The 27942-nt window shown below is 37.3% G+C and overlaps 1 protein-coding gene across 3 annotated transcripts in view; it reads left to right on the forward strand.

Annotated features, from left to right (window-relative positions):
- The window catches only part of PHKB (phosphorylase kinase regulatory subunit beta), a 1109273-nt gene that overhangs the window by 722430 nt on the left and 358901 nt on the right, over window positions 1–27942 (forward strand). For all 3 annotated transcript variants that reach the window (XM_053701982.1, XM_053701974.1, XM_053701966.1), the window contains one exon: window positions 16114–16191. In XM_053701982.1, the coding sequence (XP_053557957.1) occupies window positions 16114–16191 (78 nt within the window). The remainder of the gene's footprint in view (window positions 1–16113; window positions 16192–27942) is intronic.

The following is a 27942-nucleotide window of genomic DNA, read 5'->3' on the forward strand; positions in this document are numbered from 1 at the left end:
AGAGCATGCATTTGCAAGAGTTCAGTGTATATGTATATGAGTTTTTGATTCACAGATGGCTTGTCACACGATACAGGGGGCAGGGAAATGGAAGGGAACTTTTACATTTGTCAGAACAAAAAATGTTCATTTGAAATTTAAAGAACCAGTAAATGCAGTAGATTTGCATAATCAACAAATGCATGATAAGACAAAGCATTAGCACTTAGTCTGAACTTTAAATGAGTAGTAGATTATTATTTTTTTTGGACAAATTATAAAGTTATGTCTATTTCCACTCCTCCTGTATCATGTGACTGCCTACAGCCAATCACAAATGCATATATATATATATTCTGTGAATTCTTGCACATGCACAGTAGGAGCTGGTGACTCAAAAAGTGTAAACATAAAAAGACTGCACATTTTGTTAATAGAAGTAAATCGGAACGTTGTTTTAAATTGCATGCTGTATCTGAATCATGAAAGTTTAATTTGGACTTAAGTGTCCCTTTAATGTAAGTATTATTGCATTTTATCTTTATTATACATGTGTTGAATACCATGTTTAATAGTCTTTTGGGGGATTTTTTTTTGTTCTGTAAGCATGAAATCAGAGAACTTTACTGTCCATCATCCCCTTGGCCTTCAAAATAATCAGAAATAATATCTGTTCTTGGTGAGAAGATAAATGATTCTTCTCTGAACATACAGGCTTTGTGCCCACGTGAGGTCTCACTGGGCCAATAAATGGAACAAACATCTTCCATATAATGGAGGATGTACATATTCTCCCCTCCTTTAGCTTCTGCATCACTCTTGTTCCTGTGTATCAGACATGGCTCACATTGGCTTCTGGTATGATCTCTGTCATGTGTTCTACAAAGCAGCATGAACAAACTGTAAATGGATCATGTTTTTGTTTGTTTTTTTATAAGTATTTTTATTGGTCATCCAATGTGAAGAAAAACAATACAATAACATCAGATGGTCAAATACATGAATATTGAATACAATGGACTTGTGAGAAATTACAACTGTAAAGACCGTCGAAGCATATATGTTGGATTCCTTTTTACATAATCATAAATAAAACAAATGAAAAACAAAACTGCAAGCTAGAGTTGGCTTTCCATTAAAGATATGGCAAACTCATCACACTGAACTCTCCCACCACTACAAAACACAGTGTCCATTTTCGTTGTATCACCCCAATCCCAATTTTCACCCCTATCGGGTGTTGTGTTAAAGTGATCGAGTCTTGTCTATCTGACCCTAGGTCTCAAATTTCTGTTTCACATACGCCTCCTTCATTGATTGTATCTGTGCATACAAATTTATCCATTTCACCTTCATATAGTGGTACTCCTCTAACTTAAGAATAGCATTACATTTATGTACCCATTGTACTATATCCGGTGTATCTCACGATTTCTCTTTCTGTGCCAACAATATTTTCATGTGTTGAGACAATATGGAGTAAAGGAGCGCTAAAAGCTAAATAAGATAGTCTGGAGACCTCAATACAATTAATCAAACATACATTTATTTTAAAAAATTAAAAAGTGTCATACAGTATTATATATTAGGGACGTCTCCCTGGAATTAAAACAATTCTATATCTAAAACAATAAAGTATACAATGTACCAAGCACCACCGTTAAGCACCACCGTTAAGAAAAAGAAGCAGAGAGGAACAAGAGGAGGGAGATCAACAACAACAAAAAAATGTCAAGAAAACAAAATAGACACTAAAATAGGGATTTTTAATTTGAGCAGTAAAACATTGACAAAAGATGAAGAAAAAGTGTTACAATTAGGCTTAAGCTTTGCCCCTACCGCCAAAATAAATAAATTTAATACGCATATACATATCAGTCAATTTGTTCGTAAACTAACCTTAAAAAGGTTTTTTGCAAAAAATCCAATAGAAAGACAAATAATTCCAAACAGAATAGCCACAATAACTACAGAAACAACAACTCCGGAAATAAAACATACCGATTTCAAATTAAAATCAAAATTTTATCCAACTAATGAAAAAGGGAGAAATCTCGAGCTTTTTGAAAAATTAGTACAAAACGATATTGCAAAATTGAAAGACAACAAATATAGACCAAGGAATCTGTCTAAAAAAGAAAATACAATAATACAAAACTTACAAAAAGATAATGAACTGACAATTAAGGCTGCGGATAAGGGAGGAGGCATAGTTCTTCTAGACACAAAAAGTTACATCAGTGAGGCCAATAGACTCCTTGGAGACACAGACACCTACCAAGAAATAAAAATAGATCCAACAAAAAAGTTTCAAAATAAACTAATAAATATACTAAAAGAAGCCCAGAGTAAGAATATAATCCACAAAAAAGAATTCGAGTTTCTCTGTCCGAAATACCCAAAAATACCAGTATTCTATTACCTGCCAAAATTACATAAGGATCTCATAAACCCACCAGGTAGACCCATAATATCCGGAATAGGGTCCATAACTGCAAACTTATCACAATACATTGACAATTTCCTGCAAAAATATGTAAAAACTCTTCCTTCCTACCTTAAAGACACCACGGACATATTACAACTCCTTAATAATCTAGAATGGAAAGAAAACTATCTGATAGGTACGTGCGATGTTTCATCTTTATACACCAGTATTCAACATCACTTAGGCACAAAAGCAGCAGAAATGTACATGACCAGAGACAAAACATTAAATCAGGAACAAAAAGAATTTATAATTAAAGGGGTTAATTTTATTCTAAATCAGAATTATTTTTCTTTCAATAAAATTTTTTATATTCAAACCAGAGGAACCGCTATGGGCACGAGATTTGCGCCGAGCTATGCAAATTTATTCTTGGGAAAATGGGAAGAAGAATTTATATCCCAACATGAGCTCGGCGCAAGTCTCGTGCTCTATAAAAGATACATTGATGACATCATCTTTGTATGGGAGGGGACATCGATAGAATTAAACAAATTCATTTCAGACATGAACAAAAATGACATAGGAATTAATTTCACACATATCACAAGTAAAGAAAAAATAACATTCTTAGATTTGGACATTGAAATTATAGAAAAAGAAATAATCACCAGAACACACTTCAAAAAAGTAGACGCAAATAATTTAATGCATTTCAATAGTTGCCATTTAAATAAATGGAAAGAAAATATTCCCAAAGGCCAGTATCTCAGGATAAAGCGCAACTGCACGAAAACGTCAGATTATCTAGAACAGATAGAGATACTTGAGAAAAAATTCACTGATAGAGGATATAATACAGAGATAATAAGAAAGGCAAAAGAACAAGTAGATCAAAAAGATAGAAAAAGTCTACTTACATATAAAAACAAAAACTCAGATAAAATAGACAAAAAAGAAGAAAAGGAAGATAAATTCAACATTGCATTAATAACTGACTACAACAGTGATCACTACACTTTCCAAAAAGTTTAAAAAAACACTGGCATTTAGTTCAAACAGATCCTCTCATAGGCGAAAAAATGACAGATAATCCAAAAATAATTTTCAAAAAAGCAAAAAATTTCAAAAAAATACTAGCTCCCAGTGAGTTTAGAAATTTTAAAACAGATTCCACATCAGAAAAAGATCTATTAGGTAATAAACTAGCCGGTTTTTATCCCTGTTTTGGCTGCAGGTCTTGTAAATTCAGCAGTAAATGCAAAAACATTAAATCCAATAAAAATGGTAAGATACATCACATAAAAGAAACCATAAGATGTCAGGATAAGGGTGTCATCTACATTATACAATGCACATGTAATCTACAATATATAGGGGAGACCACCAGAACCCTAAGGGAACGAATACGAGAGCACTTATCATGTATAGACAGAGGAAATCTAGAAACACACCTTTACACTCATTTTAGGGAAGTTCATAATAATAATCTAAAAGACTTCACCTTTTGGGGCATAAAAAAACTCAAACCTGAATGGAGAGGAGGGAATTTTGAAGAGAAATTGTTAAGAACAGAAGCAGAGCTAATTTACAACATGCAAACCCTCTATCCTGCGGGATTAAACTCAGAATTAGATCTATCCCCGTTTCTTTTGTCATAAAACAAAAATCCACTAATAATATACAAGAAAATTAAATATATTTTAGATCAACCTCTTTTTTTCCCTAAACCTTTGAAGTACCCTAAACTATGTAAAAGAGAAGTCATCTACTAAGAGCAAAATAAATTGATAAGGAAATAAAAATAAAAATATACCATAAAAAAGTAGAGAAATTTAGAATTACATCATCATATAGACAATAATAATAAATAAATCAATTAGAGAAAAAACCAAAATAATTAAGTTTAAGGTTGAAACTCGTACAACTAATAATAAATTAGAAAAAATTAGTTTACAATAGATCGCTAGTTTCACACACATAGAAAAAATAGCTTACCAAAATAGTAACACATATAGTCAATTATGATCCTGAAATAGAATAGAAGGCGGATAATTCCACCATAAGATAAGAAGGTCAAAATTTGAATATTGTAAAAAAAGCGAAATATAGCAAGTTTGGAAGGTGTATATAGAAGATAAAAAGAAATAATAATCCACTCTATACAATTGAGCAAACAGGTGACATCCAAAACCCTTATGAAGTAGCAAAGAGAAAAGCTAAAAAATATTCCACCTTAAAGACATCTGAGAAATCCACCTTTCTAAAAAACACCTATCAAAACAATGTACCTATCAACCAATAGAAATGAATGGAGGGCTTTTTAAACTGCCGGTGTAACAACTAAAATCATCCGTCTTGATAAAGCTTATTGGCGAAACGCGTAGACGTTCTTTCTACCACAGAGAACTGGGCACCCACTAAACTAACCCCACTTTGAAAAAGGAGAGGGAAAGAAAGTTTAAGACAAACGGCCGTTTGCGAATCTAAGTCCTAGTTCCTATACACACGCTGGAGGCGTACATCGTAACTACCTGTCTTAGGAGGCTGTCCGGTAAACAAAGAACCCAGACTGCAGGGGTGAAAATTGCTTCAGACCGGCAGCAGAAAAGAAACCCATACACGCAGGAGCGTGGTCCAGGTTTCGATACCAAACAAAAAGCAGTGATCAGATTCTGACACCCAGGCAACGTACACCAGACACAGAAGTGTCAGAAGACCCGGTAAGCCCATCTGTATACAAAAATAACTGTTTTACAGACAAGTCTACAAATATTACAGAAAACAGCAAAAGACATTGTAACGATAAATGACTTATATAAATACAAATCCATAAAATCATAAAAAGAGACATTGTTGCTTTATGATTGAAAGACTAAGAAAATAACCGCTACAGCTGCGGCAACATATTAATTAAGGTGGAAAAGAGATAATTTAAATAGAAAGGTGGAATATACATAAACACTTGGTACATTGTATACTTTATTGTTTTAGATATAGAATTGTTTTAATTCCAGGGAGACGTCCCTAATATATAATACTGTATGACACTTTTTAATTTTTTTAAATAAATGTATGTTTGATTAATTGTATTGAGGTCTCCAGACTATCTTATTTAGCTTTTAGCGCTCCTTTACTCCATATTGTCTCAACACATTGTAATTTTATACGGTAATTATAGGGAAGATTAGCTGTGAAGGAGCTTTAAGATTAGAATCCGGGCGCAGTCTCTTATTGATCCAATTTTTAACAATATTTTCATACCATTACTCAAAATGTGTAGCATCTTTTTTTGTGCTGTTGATAACCTTTTGGGGGTGCACAGAAAAAGCCACAGCTTAGGGTCTAGTGGAAGTGTTCTGCCTATTACTTTAGAGGCTTCTGTAGCTATGCTTTCCCATACTGGTGCTATATTAATGCAAGACCACCAAATATGTGACATAGTCCCCTTCTCTAGGCCACAGCTCCAGCATTCATTGTTTTGTGTGTTAAAAAGTTTATGTAGCCTAACTGGAGTCATGTACCACCTGTGTAATATCTTTAGATTTAACTCTATTGTGTTAGCTGATACGTAGGATTTTGAAATATTATAGAATGCCCAATTCGCTATTCCATCTCTCCAAATAGAAGGGCACGTGTCCAGGAGGCTGGATTTGTAATATTCTATACAATAGTGACAAGGAATGGTGTATTGGCTTCAACGCAGTGCACATTACTTCGAACTGTGTCATGGGCCTAATCAAATTTTTCCTATCACCATGTCTAAAGATAAACAAGATGCATTGATGGTGAAAAAAACAATTATTAAAGACCGATAGACCCCCTTCTATCAGTTCTCCCCTTGTGTGTAATTTATTTTCATTACCCAACTGAAACACCTGCAATGTTCTTTTTGTCGTGTCCGCAATGTGGTGTGGCAGGCCCACCCCCGGGGTGAACTCTCTATTTTCAAATAGTGGTGTCAATGGTGAATATGTGGAGGATATGTGTGGAAATTTCAGCAGTACTCTGCCCCATACTCTAAAAGTCTCAGCACATAACAGGTTTAAGTTATTTTCCCTGAACCGACCCCCCTGGGCAGTCAAATATTGAGACCCCAAGTGGTTAATGTCTGCCACTTCATGCTCTATTTGTACCGACGTCTTATTTTGGAAGTTGTATGACCAGTCGAGAATTCTTTGTAAATGAATTGCATATCTATATTTCACCAGGTCGGGGACACCAAGCCCTCCGCTCTGCAGGGGGTACACATGATATTTTTATTTATTCTGGCTTTTTTTTGTCCCAAACAAATTCTAGAATTTTTGATTGTAAAGATGGAATAAAGGTAAGAGGTAAAGGGATAGGCAAAGCCTGTAGTACGTACAGAATACGTGGCAGTACATTCATTTTAAAAATACTTATCCTTCCTAACCAAGAGGTATGTAGGGATCTCCACGAGGAGAGATCGGCTATTATCCGTCGCTGTAGAGGGATGTAATTAAACTGAAATAGGTCTTGTGGGTTATTCGTAAGATAGACCCCCAGATCCTTTAAAGATCTTTCTTGCCACTTGAAGGGGCATATCTGTTTTAACTGGGAAAGGTGTATCTGTGGAAGAGAAACATCGAGTATCTCTGATTTTGATTTGTTAATCAAAACGTTTGACGCAAGCTGAAATTCCTTCAAGTGTTGCATTATGAAGGGTACTGAAACAATTGGGTTTGTGAGAGAGAATAAAATGTCATCCGCGTATAACATAATTTTATAGTCAATATCTCAAATTTTAACTCCCTCAATTTTTGTATCATTTCTTATTGTCACCGCTAGGGCTTCTACCACGCAGGCAAACAGCAGAGGGGACAGGGGACACCCCTGTCTCGTGCTGTTACCTATTAGGAAAGGCTGGGACAATATGCCATTCACTCGCACTTGTGCAGAGGGGGAGTGATATAAAGTCATGATCTTTGCTATAAATGAGGACCCAATCCATATTTCTTTCATGTAATTAGCAAGAGTCCATGAGCTAGTGACGTATGGGATATACATTCCTACCAGGAGGGGCAAAGTTTCCCAAACCTCAAAATGCCTATAAATACACCCCTCACCACACCCACAAATCAATTTTACAAACTTTGCCTCCCGTGGAGGTGGTGAAGTAAGTTTGTGCTAGATTATACGTTGATATGCGCTTCGCAGCAGGCTGGAGCCCGGTTTTCCTCTCAGTGTGCAGTGAATGTCAGAGGGATGTGAATAGAGTATTGCCTATTTGAATTCAATGGTCTCCTTCTACGGGATCTATTTCATAGGTTCTCTGTTATCGGTCGTAGAGATTCATCTCTTACCTCCCTTTTCAGATCGACGATATACTCTTATATACCATTATCTCTACTGATTCTCGTTTCCGTACTGGTTTGGCTTTCTACTACATGTAGATGAGTGTCCTGGGGTAAGTAAGTCTTATTTTTTGTGACACTCTAAGCTATGGTTGGGCACTTTTATATAAAAATCTAAATATATGTGTTTAAACATTTATTTGCCTTGATTCAGGATGATCAATATTCCTTATTTCAGACAGTCAGTTTCATTATTTGGGATAATGCATATGAATAAATCATTTTTTCTTACCTTAAAATTGACTTTTTTTCCCTGTGGGCTGTTAGGCTCGCGGGGGCTGAAAATGCTTCATTTTATTGCGTCATTCTTGGCGCGGACTTTTTTGGCGCAAAAAATTTCTTTGTCATTTCCGGCGTCATACTTGTCGCCGGAAGTTGTTCGTGTTTGCGTCATTTTTTTGACGTTTTGCGCCAAAAATGTCGGTGTCACCGGATGTGGCGTCATTCTTGGCGCCAAAAGCATTTAGGCGCCAATAATGTGGGCGTCTTTTTTGGCGCTAAATAATGTGGGCATCATTATTGTCTCCACCTTTTTTTCACATTATTTAAATATCATTTTTCATTTGCTTCTGGTTGCTAGAGGCTTGTTCATTGGCATTTTTTTCCCATTCCTGAAACTGTCTTTTAAGGAATTTGATAGATTTTGCTTTATATGTTGTTTTTTCTCTTACATATTGCAAGATGTCTCAGATTGACCCTGGATCAGAAGCTACTTCTGGAAAAACGCTGCCTGATGCTGGTTCTGCTAAAGTTAAGTGTATTTGCTGTAAACTTGTGGTAACTGTTCCTCCGATGAGTTTGTGATGAATGTCATGATAAACTTGCTAATGCAGATAGTATTTCCATTAGTAATATTCCATTACCTGTTGCTGTTCCATCAACATCTAATACTCAGGATGTTCCTGTTAATATAAGAGATTTTGTTTCTAAATCTATTAGGAAGGCTATGTCTGTTATTCCTCCTTCCAGTAAACGTAAAAGGTCTTTTAAAACTTCACTTTTTTCAGATGAATTTTTAAATGAACATCATCATTCTGATTTGTCTGTTTCTGATGATGATTTTTCTGGTTCAGAGGATTCTGTCTCAGATATTGACACTGATAAATCTTCATATTTATTTAAAATGGAATTTATTCATTCTTTACTTAAAGAAGTTTTAATCGCATTAGAGATGGAGGAATCTAATCCTCTTGATACTAAATCTACTAAGCGTTTAAATTCGTTTTTTAAACCTCCTATAGTTATTCCGGAAGTTTTTCCTGTCCCTGATGCTATTTCTGAAGTAATTTCTAGGGAATGGAATAATCTGGGTAATTCATTTACTCCTTCTAAAAGGTTTAAGAAATTGTATCCTGTGCCATCTGACAGATTAGAGTTTTGGGACAAAATCCCTAAAGTTGATGGGGCTATCTCTACTCTCGCTAAACGTACTACTATTCCTACGGCAGATAGTACTTCCTTTAAGGATCCTTTAGATAGGAAGATTGAATCCTTTCTAAGGAAAGCTTATTTATTTTCAGGTAATCTTCTTAGGCCTGCTATTTCTTTGGCTGATGTTGCGGCAGCTTCCACTTTTTGGTTGGAGGCTTTGGCACAACAAGTGTCAGATCATAATACTCATAGCATTGTTAAACTTCTTCAACATGCTAATAACTTTATTTGTGATGCCATCTTTGATATCATTAGAGTTGATGTCAGGTATATGTCTTTAGCTATTTTAGCTAGAAGAGCTTTATGGCTTAAAACTTGGAATGCAGATATGTCTTCTAAGTCAACTTTGCTTTCCCTTTCTTTCCAAGGTAATAAATTGTTTGGTTCCCAGTTGGATTCTATTATTTCAACTGTTACTGGGGGGGAAAGGAACTTTTTTACCTCAGGATAAAAAATCTAAAGGTAAATATAGGGCTGCTAATCGTTTTCGTTCCTTTCGTCAGAATAAGGAACAGAAGCCTGATCCTTCCCCTAAAGGAACAGTTTCTGTTTGGAAACCATCTCCAGTCTGGAATAAGTCCAAACCTTTCAGAAAGCCAAAGCCAGCTCCCAAGTCCACATGAAGGTGCGGCCCTCATTCCAGCTCAGCTGGTAGGGGGCAGATTACGATTTTTCAAAGAAATTTGGATTAATTCGATTCACAATATTTGGATTCAGAACATTGTTTCACAAGGGTACAGAATAGGCTTCAAGGTAAGGCCTCCTGCAAGAAGATTTTTTCTTTCTCGCATTCCAATAAACCCAGTGAAGGCTCAAGCATTTCTGAAATGTGTTTCAGATCTAGAGTTGGCTGGAGTAATTGTGCCAGTTCCAGTTCTGGAACAGGGTCTGGGCTTTTACTAAAATCTATTCATTGTACCAAAGAAGGAAAATTCCTTCAGACCAGTTCTGGATTTAAAAATATTGAATCGTTATGTAAGGATACCAACATTCAAAATGGTAACTATAAGGACTATTCTGCCTTTTGTTCAGCAAGGGCATTATATGTCCACAATAGACAGGATGCATATCTGCATATTCCGATTCATCCAGATCACTTTCAGTTTCTGAGATTCTCTTTTCTAGACAAGCATTACCAGTTTGTGGCTCTGCCGTTCGGCCTAGCAACAGCTCCAAGGATTTTTTCAAAGGTTCTCGGTGCCCTTCTATCTGTAATCAGAGAACAGGGTATTGCGGTATTTCCTTATTTGGACGATATCTTGGTACTTGCTCAGTCTTCACATTTAGCAGAATTTCATACGAATCGACTTGTGTCGTTTCTTCAAGAACATGGTTGGAGGATCAATTTACCAAAGAGTTCATTGATTCCTCAGACAAGGGTAACCTTTTTAGGTTTCCAAATAGATTCAGTGTCCATGACTTTGTCTCTGACGGACAAGAGACGTCTGAGATTGGTTTCAGCTTGTCGAAACCTTCAGTCTCAATCATTCCCTTCGGTAGCTTTATGCATGGAAATTCTAGGTCTTATGACTGCTGCATCGGACGCGATCCCCTTTGCTCGTTTTCACATGCGACCTCTTCAGCTTTGTATGCTGAACCAGTGGTGCCGGGATTATACAAAGATATCGCAGTTAATATCTTTAAATCCGATTGTACGACACTTTCTGACGTGGTGGACAAATCACCATCGTTTAGTTCAAGGGGCTTCTTTTGTTCTTCCAACCTGGACTGTGATCTCAACAGATGCGAGTCTGACAGGTTGGGGAGCTGTATGGGGGTCTCTGACAGCGCAGGGGGTTTGGGAATCTCAGGAGGCGAGATTACCAATCATCATTTTGGAACTCCGTGCAATTTTCAGAGCTCTTCAGTCGTGGCCTCTTCTGAAGAGAGAATCATTAATTTGTTTTCAGACGGACAATGTCACAACCGTGGCATATGTCAATCATCAAGGGGGGACTCACAGTCCTCTGGCTATGAAAGAAGTATCTCGGATACTTGTATGGGCGGAATCCAGCTCCTGTCTAATTTCTGCGGTTCACATCCCAGGTATAGACAATTGGGAAGCGGATTATCTCAGTCGCCAGATGTTACATCCGGGCGAATGGTCTTTTCACCCAGAGGTTTTTCTTCAGATTGTTCAAATCTGGGGACTTCCAGAAATAGATCTGATGGCCTCTCATCTAAACAAGAAACTTCCCAGGTATCTATCCAGATCCAGGGATCCTCAGGCGGAGGCAGTGGATGCATTGTCACTTCCTTGGAAGTATCATTCTGCCTATATCTTTCCGCCTCTAGTTCTTCTTCCAAGAGTGATTTCCAAGATTCTAAAAGAGCGTTTGTTTGTTCTGCTGGTGGCTCCAGCATGGCCTCACAGGTTTTGGTATGCGGATCTTGTTTGGATGGCTACTTGCCAACCTTGGACTCTTCCGTTAAGACCAGACCTTCTTTCTCAAGGTCCTTTTTTCCATCAGGATCTCAAATCATTAAATTTGAAGGTATGGAGATTGAACGCTTGATTCTCAGTCATAGAGGTTTCTCTGACTCTGTAATTAATACTATGTTACAGGCTTGTAAATCTGTGTCTAGGAAGATATATTATCGAGTCTGGAAGACTTACATTTCTTGGTGTTCTTCTCATCAATTTTCCTGGCATTCTTTTAGAATACCTAGAATTTTACAGTTTCTTCAGGATGGTCTGGATAAAGGTTTGTCTGCAAGTTCCTTGAAAGGACAAATTTCTGCTCTTTCTGTGCTGTTTCACAGAAAGATTGCTAATCATCCTGATATTCATTGTTTTGTACAGGCTTTGGTTCGTATAAAACCTGTCATTAAGTCAATCTCTCCTCCTTGGAGTTTGAATTTGGTTCTGGGGGCTTTACAAGCTCCTATGCATTCTCTGGATATTAAATTACTTTCTTGGAAAGTGTTGTTCCTTTTGGCCATCTCTTCTGCTAGAAGAATTTCTGAGTTATCTGCTCTTTCTTGTGAATCTCCTTTTCTGATTTTTCATCAGGATAAGGCGGTGTTGCGTGAATTCTAACAACATTAGTAGAGAAATTGTGGTTCCTTCATTGTGTCCTAATCCTAAGAATTCTAAGGAAAGATCGTTACATTCTTTGGATGTAGTTAGAGCTTTGAAATATTATGTTGAAGCTACTAAAGATTTCCGAAAGACTTCTAGTCTATTTGTTATCTTTTCCGGTTCCAGGAAAGGTCAGAAGGCCTCTGCCATTTCTTTGGCGTCTTGGTTAAAGTCTTTGATTCATCATGCTTATGTCGAGTCGGGTAAAACGCCGCCTCAAAGGATTTCAGCTCATTCTACTAGGTCAGTTTCTACTTCCTGGGCGTTTAGGAATGAGGCTTCGGTTGATCAGATTTGCAAAGCAGCAACTTGGTCTTCTTTGCATACTTTTACTAAATTCTACCATTTTGATGTGTTTTCTTCTTCTGAAGCAGTTTTTGGTAGAAAAGTACTTCAGGCAGCTGTTTCAGTTTGATTCTTCTGCTTATAATTTCAGTGTTTTTCATTATAAGATTTAAACTTTATTTTGGGTGTGGATTATTTTTCAGCGGAATTGGCTGTCTTTATTTTATCCCTCCCTCTCTAGTGACTCTTGCGTGGAAGTTCCACATCTTGGGTATTTATTATCCCATACGTCACTAGCTCATGGACTCTTGCTAATTACATGAAAGAAAACATTATTTATGTAAGAACTTACCTGATAAATTCATTTCTTTCATATTAGCTAGAGTCCATGAGGCCCACCCTTTTTTTGTGGTGGTTATGATTTTTTTGTATAAAGCACAATTATTCCAATTCCTTATTTTTTATGCTTTCGCACTTTTTTCTTATCACCCCACTTCTTGGCTATTCATTAAACTGATTTGTGGGTGTGGTGAGGGGTGTATTTATAGGCATTTTGAGGTTTGGGAAACTTTGCCCCTCCTGGTAGGAATGTATATCCCATACGTCACTAGCTCATGGACTCTTGCTAATATGAAAGAAATGAATTTATCAGGTAAGTTCTTACATAAATTATGTTTTTCCCAAGACTGCTTCTAGAAATCTCCATCGGACGCGGTCGAAAGCTTTCTCTGCGTCCGTGGAGATCAGAACCAGGGGGACACCCCTTAACACAGCATAATGTATGAGATTGACTGCCCTCACAGTGTTATCCCTTGCTTCCCTATTAATCACAAATCCTACTTGGTCTTTAGCAATTATCCGGGGAATAATGGAGTGGATCATGTTTTTTTCTAGAACTATAGTGGTCAGGGACTGAAGTGAGTAGCAGTTTCTATTAGTTATTCAACTAGACCTGCTGCAGTGCCATTCAGATCACATCTTTTCTAAGCAGTCACTAGTTCTTAATTTAATATTTAGAATGTGTGCACAAAATGACTGAGGCAAATTTAAGGCAAAAAAAATAAACTTTGATATTTCTCTTACCTATAATGGAACTTTCTCTTACTCTATGATGAGAGTGCTACAGCATTTGAGTAGATATTTCCTGGCATACAGATCTTAAAACTGCTTATCTAGCAGGTGTCTAGTGCCTAATCTTTTCATCAGTATTCTGTATAATTTTACTCTAGAGTTTCTCTGAAGCTGATAAACAAATATTTATGCAAATGAGCTGGCTGTTACTTCCAAGTCCTTCAGGTCTGTCTGCAGAATCATCAATCAGCTATCTATACGCACTGGCTAGTTACTCACTGAATATTATACATCCACAATTCATGTAAAAAGCTAATCAAGCACAGAAGCAAAGTTTTATCAGAAATAGTTATAAAGAACAAAAATGGGAACAATTTTAAACTGAGATTGAAATTATTAGGAAATGTTTATGCACAACCAGGACCTATTTAATGAACACAAATTATAACTAAATTTGTGTTAAATTATGCAATTAATTTGTGATTTTGGTAGCTTAGGTAACATTTCTAAATAAGAGAAAATATTTTAATATTGCAAAGTATTAAACTGCAACCTCCCGGCTAGTTCATAATGACACCCGAATGGGCAACACTGCAGAACCGATATGTCAGATACAGTGTGGATGCCTGGGACAAAGACCTGCTGTCTGCCCTTTACTACTCTGCACTAAGATCATGTGCATCATCTGGGAGCAAGCGACTGTGTATGATAATGAAAGTCCAGATTAAATTATACAGAAAGATGTCAGCTTATCAGTGTACTTTTTATGCTTATTACAAGCTATACTTTATGTGCATATATATTTAAAAAATAAACTAAACTTCCATCTGTCATGCATTTAAATCACTGTGCTATAAACATTTTAAAATAATAAACACCACAAAGCATGAATAAATATGTGATCTGTCGAAAGCTTAAGGGATATGAAAGTTATTTTTGTTACATGCACAGCACTGGAAAAAAACAACATATTGCATACAGATCTGTATACAGAATTTAAAACTGTAAATTTCTTAGCAAAATGTTCAGTCTCTTGCAGTACAAGTACATACCCCTTGAAAAGCCTAGTGAGTATGCTTATCTAATATCCTTTGCTGTTGCCTTTTAGAGGCAGATATTTATGAGCTCTTGAACTGATCAAGCAGTTACTTTGTAGAATGTTGCAGGGTCACATTTCTGCAGATGGCACACCATCCTCCCTGGCAAAAGTGGAAGAAAATGTAATTGTCGAGATTAAATTGCAAGAAAAGTGAGAAAAATAAATTATACTGAGCAGCTTGTGCTTATCAGCTGCATAATTGGCTCAGCTGTTGCATCCTTCTTGTGGCGGGGACTTTATATATTTGCAGGAGTTAAAGGGACATTAAAGTCAACACTAAACATTCATGAATCAGATAGAGCATGCAATTTAAAATAACTTTCCGGTTTACTTCTATTATCTAATTCACTTTGCTCTCTTGCTATTCTTTGTTGAAGCAGTAGAAATGCACTACTGGAAGCGAGATAAACACATCTGGTGAGCCAATGACAAGAAGCAAATAATATGTCCGCCCACCAATCAGCAGCTAACTCTCAGTAGCGTATTGCTGTTCCTGATCATACCTAGGTTTGCTTTTTAACAAAGGATAACGAGAGAAGGAATCAAACTTGTTAATAGAAGTAAATTGCAAAGTTGTTTAAAACTGAGCTCTTCATCGGAATCATGAATGAAATAAGTTGGGTTTCATCTCTTGTTAAACACATAGTTATAAAGGGGCTTTCCTGTAGTAATTCAATTTTCTAATGAATTCAAGCATTTATTAAGATATTGCAGCACAGCCATCTCCATCATCCTTAGTGTTCTAAAATATGTCCAGTCAAGAAAGGGCAGGGAAGGTTAACATACCACTTTGCCTTTAATAGAGAACATTTAGGCGTTTTCTGTCCCTTTAACATTCGGAAAACCATTGCTGGAAAATGCAGTCACTTTGTATTCATACATCAATCACACAGGAACTCTGCTATGAACAGTAATTTTTACATCAGTGCAAATGAGAATCATTTTATTATTAAATATGACCTACTGAGCGGCTAAAGCCTCTGATTTCTTGCTTCTTTCTGTTGCTTTCTGTACCTTGGGTAGCTAAGTATTGGAGAATTAGAGCAATCAAATCTTATTTCCAAAGATTACAGTTCTTGGATTAGTTTTGCAGGAAAATATATTGAACTCTTGCTAGGCATTTCTCAAAATTATAGAGCTATGTTCCAGGGTAATTTTACATATTTAAGAATTATTTAGTCATTATCACAATTTCCAGCGTCATCATCCTCCTGACTATTATAGTTCCTTTGTAAATAGAACAACAATGGAAAATTTTATGAAAATACATATCCTTGTGTTTTCATTACTTGTGTAACTTTTGTTACATTGTATAGGTAAAAATGAACGTATATTATTTTCAAGGATGTTGTTTTTTTCCTAGGTGTTTTTAGAGGAAATGCAGAACAAGTTAAAGAATTTCAAGCGCTGTTGGATCCTCTGCTTTTTCACGCATTTGATGGTAATTGTTTTATGCTTTTACATGTGTATATTTTACTTGTTTTCATTTTATTAATGCTTCAGAACAATGTTTCTATAGAAAATTGTGCCTCATATTCTGTATTCAGACAGAATGCCCCCACAAGCTAGTTATTGTAATCACTAGACGTGCTTTACGTGCGATTTACGTTGATGTATTTGTAAAAAGTCATTTTCACATTTACAAGTATGTTATGAAATTAAAGGGATAGTAAAGCCACAATGTAACTTTAAATTAAAGGGAAAATAAACCCAATTTTTTTTCTTTCATCATTCAGATAGATCATTTTATTTTAAGCAAATTTCTAATTTACACTTAGCATCAATTCTTCTTCATTCTCTTGTTATCTTTATTTTAAAATGTAATGTAAAGCTTAGCAGCCAGCCCATTTAGGTTCAGCACAATGGATAGCTCTTGCTTATTGGTGGCTACATTTAGCCATCGATAAGCAAGCATAACCCAGGTTCTGAACCAAAAATTGTCTGTCTCCTAAGCTTTACGTTCCTGCTTTTTAAATAAAGGTAGCAAGAGAACAAAGAAAAATTGATAATATGAGTAAATTAAAGAGTTGCTTAAAGGGACATTAAACAAGTTGGGATAGAAGCAAAATAATATAATATGTATTTTAATTACTTTACCTGCAAATGTTTACTGCAGTGCCTCGCCATTAATCCTTTCTTTTTAGTTTCTGAATTGTAAAGCTCTAACTCCCCCACACAATTCCTTTTATGGCTGTATCTATGTTTATTGTTGTTTTGGTGGAATGCAAAAGTGCAAAGTGCATTATCTGCTGGAGCATGCCTAGAAGCTGTGAACTCAGTTGAAATACAATGCCTGTGTCTAAACACTGGTAAGAGGGGTGGAGTTGGCTGCTCCAGGCAGTTTAGCTATGTAATTAATTTTGCTTATTTTTGAAAATTATTTTAAAATACTTGCCAGTGATTTTTAAACATTTTTTTTAATACAAACTATTTTAAATTATCCAGCCCTTTTAGGATATGCACAGATCTCAAACTTTTTTATGGCACTTTAAAATTGCATTTGAATAGAAACATTTTTGTACTTTGCTTGTATTAGCAAAAATCCTTTTAGTAAAAGTATGTTTCTGCAGCACACACACATGGTCACATGATACATGCTGCCGCTGGCTCTCTGAGCAGGCACAGTGGTTGAATAAAGGTGCAGGAATCAAGTGTGGCATGTGATAGCTTTTACTAGAAACATTTTTGCTAATGCAATTTAAAAAATGTTTCTATTCATAAATTGAATTGTAGTCTGTGTCTTTTAATTTTGACTATTATTTCTATTTAAAGTGATAGTAAATCCTAGCGTTTTTTGAAACACTAGGATTTACCAGTGGAATAAATAAAGGGAACTTTCATGTTGAAAGTTCCTTTATTTGTCTGAAGCATTCACCACAGGCAGCCCATGGCAGAAAGTTATTTTTCAGTGAGGTGACGTTTCCACCTCCTTAGCCAATAGCGGGCCAGCTGGCATTATGCCGGATAGCTAGCACGCTATTGGCTAAAATCACCTCAGTGATAAAATAGCGTTCTGACGTAGACGGCCTGAAGTGCTCAATGCGACAAACGCTGCAGACAAATAAAGGAACTTTCAGCATGAAGTATTGAATACTTCATGACTGAAATTCCCCTTTAATTGTTCAACTGGTAAATCCTAGCATTTCAAAAACGCTAGGATTTACTATCACTTTAAGCACATTTGAAATATACTAACCTACTAAAATGGTATTAAATTTATATATCTTAAGAATTCTTTTTTTTCTTAAATGGCAAGCTCACTAGTTGGAACTTGAACTTATAGGCAAAAGTTAGCAAAAAGTTATTTATAGGTCTAGTGGGACCAGCTTAAAGGGTCCCTAGTTCCCTCAATGTATCTAAAATCTCAGCATTATATTGTAGAAGATGTACTGTCATATCAGGCAGATACAACCTTGCTGAAGTTTACACTCCTCTTCAGTTTGGAAGCTACATTTGGTTGATACATTAAAATATGAAATATGTCACAAGGCAAACATTATGGTCATATCCCATTCGTTTATGCTGCTGTGCAGAGGCAGAACTACCATTGGTGCAGCAGGTGCTGTGGCACCAGGGCCCAAGTGCTGGGGGGGGGGGGGGGGGAGGCATATCAGCCAGTCTATGCATAGGCACCTGCACAATGTGCACAATTCTTTAGCAGGGGAGCTTCTTATAAATGCAGTTTGCAGGTATATCTATCCTCAAAATCATTATACAGAGCAGCATTTATATTACTGCTATTGCTTACAACTGAGTTACCATGGGGGGGATTGTACTAGGGTCCTCTGTTGAGTACATCCACTACTGCTGCTGTGCTAAATGCCATTCAAACTAGCTATGTAGGAATAAAGTATATCTCTATATGCATATCTTTGAGTGGAAACATGTATGTTGAAGCACCTCCAGCAGCACTCAGAAAATGGGCGTGATAATGTTTTGTTAGTTTTCAACTGGTATGTGATCTACTTTAAAGGGACATAAAACCCAATTATTTTTTTCTTTCATGATTCTTATAGAGAATACAACTTTAAATAACTTTGCAATTTACTTATTTTATCTAATGTGCTTAATTATCTTGGTATCCTTTATTGAAAAGAATACATAGGTAGACTTCAGAGCTAGAAGCTAGGTAATGATTGGTAGCTGCACATAAATGTCTCCTGTGATTGGCTTACTGATGTGTTCAGATAGGTCCCAGTAGTGTATTGCTGCACCTTCAACAAAGCCGGACAGATAGCTCAGCATGCTAAGGCACTGTGGCTGAGCTCTGTAGCAACCCAAGGTTTGCAAGTTCGATCCCCGTCAAGGTCCACTCAGTCGTTCATCCTTCCAAGGTTGATAAAATGAGCAGCGCCTTGAGACTCTTGCGGGTGATTAGCTACACTTTACAAGTATCAATACATACATACAGGATACCAAGATAATGAAGCAAAATTGATAAAATAAGGAAATTCCAAAGTTGTTTACAAATCTGTGCTTTATCTTTTTCATGAAAGAAAAATTCTTGGTTTCATGTCCCTTTAACTATCATCTAATTCTCTAAGATACATATGGGATATCTTCTGGCCTATATTTGTCCTCCATTCCTTTCATTTTTTGTTATCTTTCTATGACACTAAATAAATGCAGAAAATCATAAGTGATAATGATTCAAAAAGACCATAGTGTCCTAGTCTGAGAGTGTAATGATTCGGCTGGTCTTACCGCTATCACTCCGCTGCAGAAGGATTTCTCAGAGAGAAGATCACACAGAGAGCAGTGTGACTCCCTCAACATGGCGACTGCCATGCTTCAGAAATGTTACAATGTCTGTGGGCTTGATCGTGAGGTCAGCACAACATCACGTGACCACGCCCCCTTCTGTAAAGCACTTTTTGTCAGTCTGCATATTCAATAAGGGAGAAGTTATGCACACACCTCCTGCCAGCTGTCAGTCATTATCACCCCTCTATGAAGCACTGCCTTACTCAGTACTCAGTTATTGAGTGAGTTTCCTTGTGAACAGTACTCTGCTTTTGGTTGCTCTGTATTCTGATTTTGAGCCTTTGCCTGATTTACCACTTGTGAACCTTTGCTGCCTGCCTTGACCCTTTGCCTGATTAACCCCTTCTGAACATTTGCTTTCTGCCCTGACCTTTTGCCTGTTTAACCGATTAAGAACCTTGCTGCCTGCACCAACCTTTGCTTGTATACTGGACTGATTTTGGATTACCCCTGTTCTGCTGTGAATTGTGTATGCCTATCCTGTTACAGAATCAAGCTCACTTATCACTATTATTGTGTGAACTATTATCATTGCTGAAGCTGAGCTTACCATTACTACACTCATCCTGTAACTGGAGGCAAGTACCTTCTTTGTTATTTTTGTGACACTTATACCACTTCCCAAGCTATTGGGGTCCTATCTGGTGTCTGATCCTGACAAAATAACTGAGTCATAAAATGGACCCCGCTGGGATATCTGCATCATTCATGGCCATAACCCAGCAGTTAGCAGCTCTCACCCAATCAGTTCAAGAGATACAGACCGCCCAAGTTTCCCTACAAAGTAATAAATCTCGGCTTGACCAGATGCTACAGTTACCTCCGTCTACTTCAGCTCCTGTTGCAGTACCAAGTCCCCCTGGAGGCATTGCAGCTGTATCTGAACCCTGTGTACCCCTACCAGAGAGATTTAATGGGGACCGTAGCAAATCCCGCAGCTTTATAACGTCCTGTCAAATATTATTCTCCTTACAACCATGTACTTATTCTACTGACTTTACTCTTACAGTAATATCTCTACTTACAGGAGAATATCAAGCATGGGCACACCACCTTTTACAGACCCATGACCCTATTCTAGAATCCTGGAATAACTCTCTTCATACTATGGACTTACTATATGATGACCTATATAAAGAATCCACTGCTCTACTGCCTCTCTCCGAACTGTTAAACAAGGGAAAAGATGTGTTGAGGAGTATGTAACAGACTTCCGTCATCTGGCCTTGGATTCAAAATGCACTTCTTGACCAATTCAGATGTGGCTTATCAGAGCTAGCAAGAGTTGGCATCCCAGATACACTGGAGAGTACTATATCCCTATGTATTCAGATAGACAGATGGTTGAGAGAGAGCAATAGAGAACGCTTAAAGATGTACCCTTCAACTCTCAGTCATCCAACTTTCCTTCTTAATTCACCTGTACCAGTTAATGCTCCTGAAGAAGAACCCATGCAGATCGGCATGGCTAGAGGACCACTGTCTGAGACTGAAAAATCTTGGAGATGCTCCCAAGGTTTATGTTTGTATTGTGGAAAGTCGGGACACCAGGTCCGAGAATGCAAGGTTAAACCTAAATCTTTGGGAGGTAAGGAACGTTCCCCTCTTCTCAGTAGTAAAACCATGTTTAATAATTCTGCCTCTCATCTGTCTATCTCCCTCTATATACAGCTGAATAATAAACCAATGATTCTTGCTGCCATGGTGGATTCTAGAGCCAGTGGATGCTACATGGGCATCACTCTAGCCAGAACTTTATCCCTACAACACAAAAATCCATACCCACTTATATCCAACTCATTGATGGCTCCTCACCTAGTTCGGGGCCTATAATAGAAGAGACTGTTTCATTGACCATATTAATTGGAGACAAACATAAAGAAAATATGACCTTTGATTTGGTACACTCCCCTATATTTCCTCTAGTATTGGGGTTAAACTGGCTAAGGAGACATAATCCTACCATAGACTGGGAGACTAGCAAATTACGTTTTATTTCCTCCTTTTGTTTGTCACACTGCATCCCTGATTAATTTATCCATTCCACCTTAGAAAAAACTGACATAAAGAACAAATGCTCATTCCTCCATCATATAAAGATTTCTATGATGTATTCCAGAAAAAAGGAGCAGATGTATTGCCCCCTCATAGATAATATGTCTGTTTTATTGATTTATTACCTGGATCTACAGTACCTTGGGTGCATATATCCCTTATCAGAATCAGAATCTAAAATATTAAAGGAATATTTAGAAGAAAATCAAGTTAAATGTTTTATCCATCCATCAACCTCTCCTGCTGGGGCAGGAATCTTCTTTGTTGGAAAAAAAGATGGGGGTCTGCATCCCTGTGTTGATTATAGAGCATAAAATGATATCACTATAAAAAACAGATACCCATTACCTCTGATCCCTGAGTTATTGGAAAGGCTATGCAAAGCAACTGTATATAGCAAACTAGATCTATGGGGGCATATAACCTAGTCAGAGTCCGGACAGGTGCTGAGTGGAAGACAGCATTTCGTTCTAGATATGGTCATTTTGAATACCTTGTGATGCCCTATGGGTTATGCAATGCCCCTGTCACCTTCAAAAGTTTTGTTAATGACATCCTACAAGACATTCTGGACATTTTGTGTTGTTTATTTAGATGACATTTTATTTATTCCACATCATCAGACAAACATGTCACTTCTCCAACAACATCGCCTATATGTAAAGCTAGAAAAATGTGCTTTTCATGTTACCACTGTCAAGTTCTTGGGTTATGTATTATCCCCTGGTAAATTGGAGATGGATCCTGATAAAATTAAAGCCATAACAACCTGGCTTGTTCCTTCAACAAAAAAAGGTTTACAGTGCTTTCTAGGCTTCTGTAATTTTACCGTAAATTCATACAAGATCTTTCAAAATTAGCCCATTACAGTACAGTATTAACCAAAAAAAAAGGCACCAAATTCTTCTGCTCAACACAGGCACAAATGGGCATTTGAAAAATTAAAAAGGTTATTCACCTCTGCCCCTATACTAATATTACCCATGGTCAATCAACCCTATTTCTTGAAGGTTGATGCTTTAGAAATAGCTGTTAGAGCAATATTATCACAATGTGCTGGTCCAAAGAATTGAATACATCCTGTGGCATATTTCTCTCGTTCTTCAGCAGAAATTATGATGTTGGAGATAGAGAGTTATTGGCAATAAAATTGGTGCTAGAAGAATGGAAACACTTATTGGAAGGTACCAGTCATCAAGTAACCATTTATACTGATCATAGGAATCTGTAATATTTACAGTCTGCACGAAGATTAAAACCCAGGCAATCAAGGTAGGCTCTGTTCTTTAGTCGTTTTTCTCTAATCATAACTTACAGATTTTGTTCCACCAATGGTAAGGCCGATGCACTATTCCGTATGATTGATAATAGTCCCAAGAACACAGAAATCTCTAAACCTATCTTACAGAAAAAATGCTTTTTAGCAACCTCTACTAATTTATGGGGAAAAATAAAGTGCTATAATGATAACCACGATATACCAAATACTTTTCCTCTTCTGCGACTACAGCATGGTCTTTAACCTTATTAGGATAAGATATACGTTCCTCCAAAAGCTATTCCAGAAGTTCTACAATACCATCACGACACCCCTTTAGGTGGTCACAGTGGGGTCAAGAAGACCAAAGACCTTGTTTGTTGTAAGTTCTGGTGGCCTACACTTGTAATCTCCTATGTATCTCCCTGCCCTATATGTGCCAGAGCTAAGAGTCCCCACAAAAAACCTTCAGGACTTCTAAGACCATTGCCTGTTCCTAGTAAACCCTGAGACGACATATCTATGGATTTTATCATAGAACTTCCTAAGGCACAAGGATATAATACCATTGTCGTAATCCTAGATCGGTTTAGCAAAATGGCACATTTCATTCCCACTAATGGACTTCCTACAGCTAGTCAAACTGCTACTTTATTCATCAATGAAATCTTCTGACTACATGGGTTACCAGAATCCATTGTCTCAAATAGAGGTACGCAATTTACCTCCAGGTTTTGGACCTCATTCTTCCAAGGATTGCATATTCAAAGATCTTTATCTACAGCCTTCCATCCTGAATCGAACGGACAAACAGAACGTACAAATCAAACTTTAAAACAGTATTTGTTTCATATCTTCAATATGACTGGAATCAGTTTTTAGCCCTAGCTGAGCTTGCCTACAACAATCAGATACACTCTTCCATCGCTATTTCTCCATTCTTTGCAAATTATGGATATCATTCTGTGATGTTACCTGGATCCCCCATAATCACTCCTGTTCCTGAGGCTGATAAACTAATTGATTCTCTGATCACACAGTTCAAGGTTATTAGAAAGACTCAAGAGAGTTTCAAACATTATGCAGATTGTCACCGTAATCCTGCTCCTATATATAAAATAGGTGACAGGTTATGGTTATCAACTGTAAGCCTAAAGATACAATGCCCTTCTAAGAAACTCGGCCCTCGATTCATTGGACCTTTTGAAATAATCAGAATCATCTCACCTAATGCTGTTAAGCTACATCTTCCAAATAGTTACAAAATACATTCAGTATTTCATACTTCTTTATTGAAAACGGCAATACCAGATTCCTTTACTTCTAGAACTCCAGCTCCTCCTGATTGTGAGGTCAGCACAACATCCTGCGACCACGCCCCCTTCAGAAAAACACTCCCTGTCAGCTGTCAGTCTGCATATTCAATTAGGGAGAAGTAAATGCACACACCTCCTGCCAGCTGTCAGTCATTATCCCCCTATAAAGCACTGCCTTACACACTACTGAGTACTCCGTTATTGAATGAGTTTCCTTGTGAACAGTACTCTGCTTTTGGTTGCTCTGTATCCTGATTTTGAGCCTTTGCCTGATCAACCACTTGTGAACCTTTGCTGCCTGTCTTGACCCTTTGCCTGATTAACCACTTGTGAACCTTTGCTGCCTGCCCTGACCTTTTGCCTGTTTAACCGATTAAGAACCTTGCTGCCTGCACCGACTTTGGCTTGTATACTGGACTCTGATTTTGGATTACCCCTGTTCTGCTGTGAATTGTGTAGGCCTATCCTGTTACAGACTCAAGCTCACTTATCACTATTATTGTGTGAACTATTATCATTGCTAAAGCTGTGCTTACCGTTACTACACTCATCCTTTAACTGGAGGCAAGTATCTTCTTTGTTATTTTTGTGATTCTATTACCACTTCCCAAGCTATTGGGGTCCTATCTGGTGTCTGATCCTGACAGAGAGCACTACATATAACCAATGCATGTATTCCACCATCATGACAGTATCGTCTTTCAGGACAGAAAAAGCAACAATGAAGTCACGTACTTGGAGCAGACTGATTGTTTGCAAGTTTATCAAAGGCAGTGACACAAACCAAAATTATTCTAGTGTAGCGTCTTCCAGGATATGAATACATATTTCTTTCATGCAGGTGGTGAAAGTCCACGATCCATTACTCCTGGGAATTACTCTTATCTGCCACTAGGAGCAGACAAAGATTCCCAAACCCAAGAGCCTTATAAACCCCCTCACATATACCTTAGTATTTCCCCTCAGAGTACAGTGCTTGTCAGAGGGATGTATGTGGGTATGGTTTGTTAGTCCCTTTTCACCTCATGGGAAATTTTTCATAAACCTTCCATAATTGGTCGTAGTGACTTTGCCTCCCTTTATGGATCTACAATATACTCCAATTCCATAACCTCTGCCGATATGTTTCAGTACTTATTTGGCTGTCTGCTGCTTGTTTTCTAGTGGGTGAGTGTGTATTGGCAAGTATAATTTATTAAACATATAAGACACTCCATAGCTACAAAAGTGTGTCACTGGAGCAGCTGATCATCATCAAGATTCAAGTTATATGCTAATATGCTAAATGAGAGAATATATATATACAAACAAACAGTTGCTAAATGCATTTCTAACGCAATCCTATTCTCATCTCCATTAATACAAATTTAGCATATATACAATAAGAGGAAATTTTGACAGGTAATATTCACAATTTGTGGCTATATAGTATACCATCGTTGAAACTTAACACCTGGATGTCAATACAATGCATATGATAAAAAGACTGAAATCTATCGCCTTATGAATACATATACATATTAGACAAACAGTGAAATAAATAGCAAGCTAGCCTAAAAAGGTCTATTGTGTTATAGAAATATTTCTAACAGAAGATGACAGTAATAAATGATAATGAATATACATTATTTAACAGTTTTGATTGAGCCGTTCTGGAGTTCTTCCCTTCCTTTTGATTATTTGAAATTTTCCACTGGGTTCTCATCTCTCATACCGGAACTTTCACCCCCAACCCGGAAGCTCCTGCAATTACACACACAGGATTCATGCAACTACAGGTACAATCAGAGGAGGAACGCAACAGACTGGTAAGCGCAAGTGTGCTGGTTACCTCGATGAGGTGAACTGTTTCAAGCCTGCATTTTCTAGGATCACGTACTATGAGTTGACGCTTCATTCATTTACCTATACCTGCTTTAGTACATGCTGCAATACCATGTGTTAGTCTAACGGATTGTATTGACTTATCACGGTGAGTGCTGTCTGCTCTTTTGTTGTTGTAACTCCATAGCACAGTCATGTCAACGAGAAAGTACACCCTCTTCGAATTCTATTGTTTTACGAGTCAGGACATAATAACAATCATCTGGTCCTTAGCAGGTCTTAAAATTAGGTCAATTTTAAATACAACCTCAGATGAACAATCACATATGAAATATTACACTGTGTCATGATTTATTTAAATATAAAAATCATCTCTGTTTCCAGTCAGACAATGAGTTAGTTTACCCCTGTGCAACTCCGTTTTCCAGCACTGCTTCTTATAATCACAAAAAACTCAACCCTTGTGTGATTAACATCAGGTGTGCTAGTCTCTCCTTAACAGCCTACTATTGACTCCCAAATAGCATGCCGCACAATGCGGATCATTATAACTCACAGTTCGCAGTGGCGATGGTGCTCGGTCCTGGGGGAGAGACACAGTAATCCTTCCATGGCATATACTGTGTATCCGTCCGTAGCCTCCCCTCTTCAAGTCACCTGATGTCCTCGAACTCCGTGTGAGTAATGCTGGCTGCGTGTTAACAGACACCCTCCATCTTATTGGGTTGAGCCATCCTGCAGCTTCCGTATTCGTCATCCAGGGTCTCGCTTACTCTGGCTGTGTATAAACTTAAGAATAATTCGAGAGTACACCCCTTAGAGCTTGTTTGAATAAAAATTCACCTTTATTCCATTTTCAATTTAAAATATCATATCCATTACAGAGACATATTTCTTTGGAAACAAGGTTTGCTTGTCATTAAAGCTGGCGTGTTTCGGCTATGAAAGCTGTAGTCATAGCATAATTACTGGCAAGCAAACTGGGAGTTTTAAAACCAGCACACTCCAAGGTCCATTTTTTCCTTCCAGATCTCAACTCTCTGAAGTTGATGGCATGGAAATTGAACATTTAGTCCTTAGACACAAGAGTTTCTCTGATTCTATGTTTGAGACCCTGATTCAGGCCCATAAGCTTGTAACTAGGAAAATCTATCACAAGGTCTTAAAGGCCTTCATTTTTTGGTGTGTAGATCATGGATTTTCCTGGCATTCTTTCAGAATTTCTAGGATTTTGCAGTTCTTTCAGGATGGTCTATAGAAATATTACATTGATGCTTCTAAGGACTTTAGAAAAACTTCTAGATTGTTTGTTTATTAATTTTTCTGGTCTTAGGAAGGGTCGGAAAGTTTCTGCTTTTTCTTTGGCCTCCTGGTTGAAACTTTTGATACACAAGGCTTATTTGGAGGCAGGTCAGCATTTACCGCAGCGGATTACTGCTCATTTTTACTAGGCCAGTTGACACTTATTGGGCTTTCATGAATAATGCTTCTGTTGATCAGATTTGCAAGGCAGCTATTTGGTCTTCTTTGCATACTTTTACAAAATGTTACCATTTTGATGTTTTTCTTCTTCTAAAGCAGCCTTTGGTAGGAAGGTTCTTCAGGCAGCTGTCTCAGTTATAGTGATATTTTTTATTTGTTTGTGGATTTAATTTCTCAGTGAATAAAAGATGTATTTAAATCCCTCACTTTATGTTAGTCTCGTGGACTCCATGGCTTGGGTATTAGTTCCCAGAAATAATGGATTGTGGACTCTCACCACCTGTATGAAAAAAACACAATTTATGCCTACTGATAAATTAATTTATTTCATGGTGGTGAGAGTCCACGAGAACCCACCCATATGTTTTTATTTTGTGTTCATTTTTTTATTTAGCACGTCTTTGTTCCCTGCTCCTTTATTGGGTCTTATTCACTTTTCTTACCTCACTTTGCTTGGCTATACGTTAGACTGAGTTATGTGGGATGGATTTTA

This window comes from Bombina bombina, chromosome 1, assembly GCF_027579735.1.
Source record: "Bombina bombina isolate aBomBom1 chromosome 1, aBomBom1.pri, whole genome shotgun sequence".
NCBI classification, from domain to species: domain Eukaryota; kingdom Metazoa; phylum Chordata; class Amphibia; order Anura; family Bombinatoridae; genus Bombina; species Bombina bombina.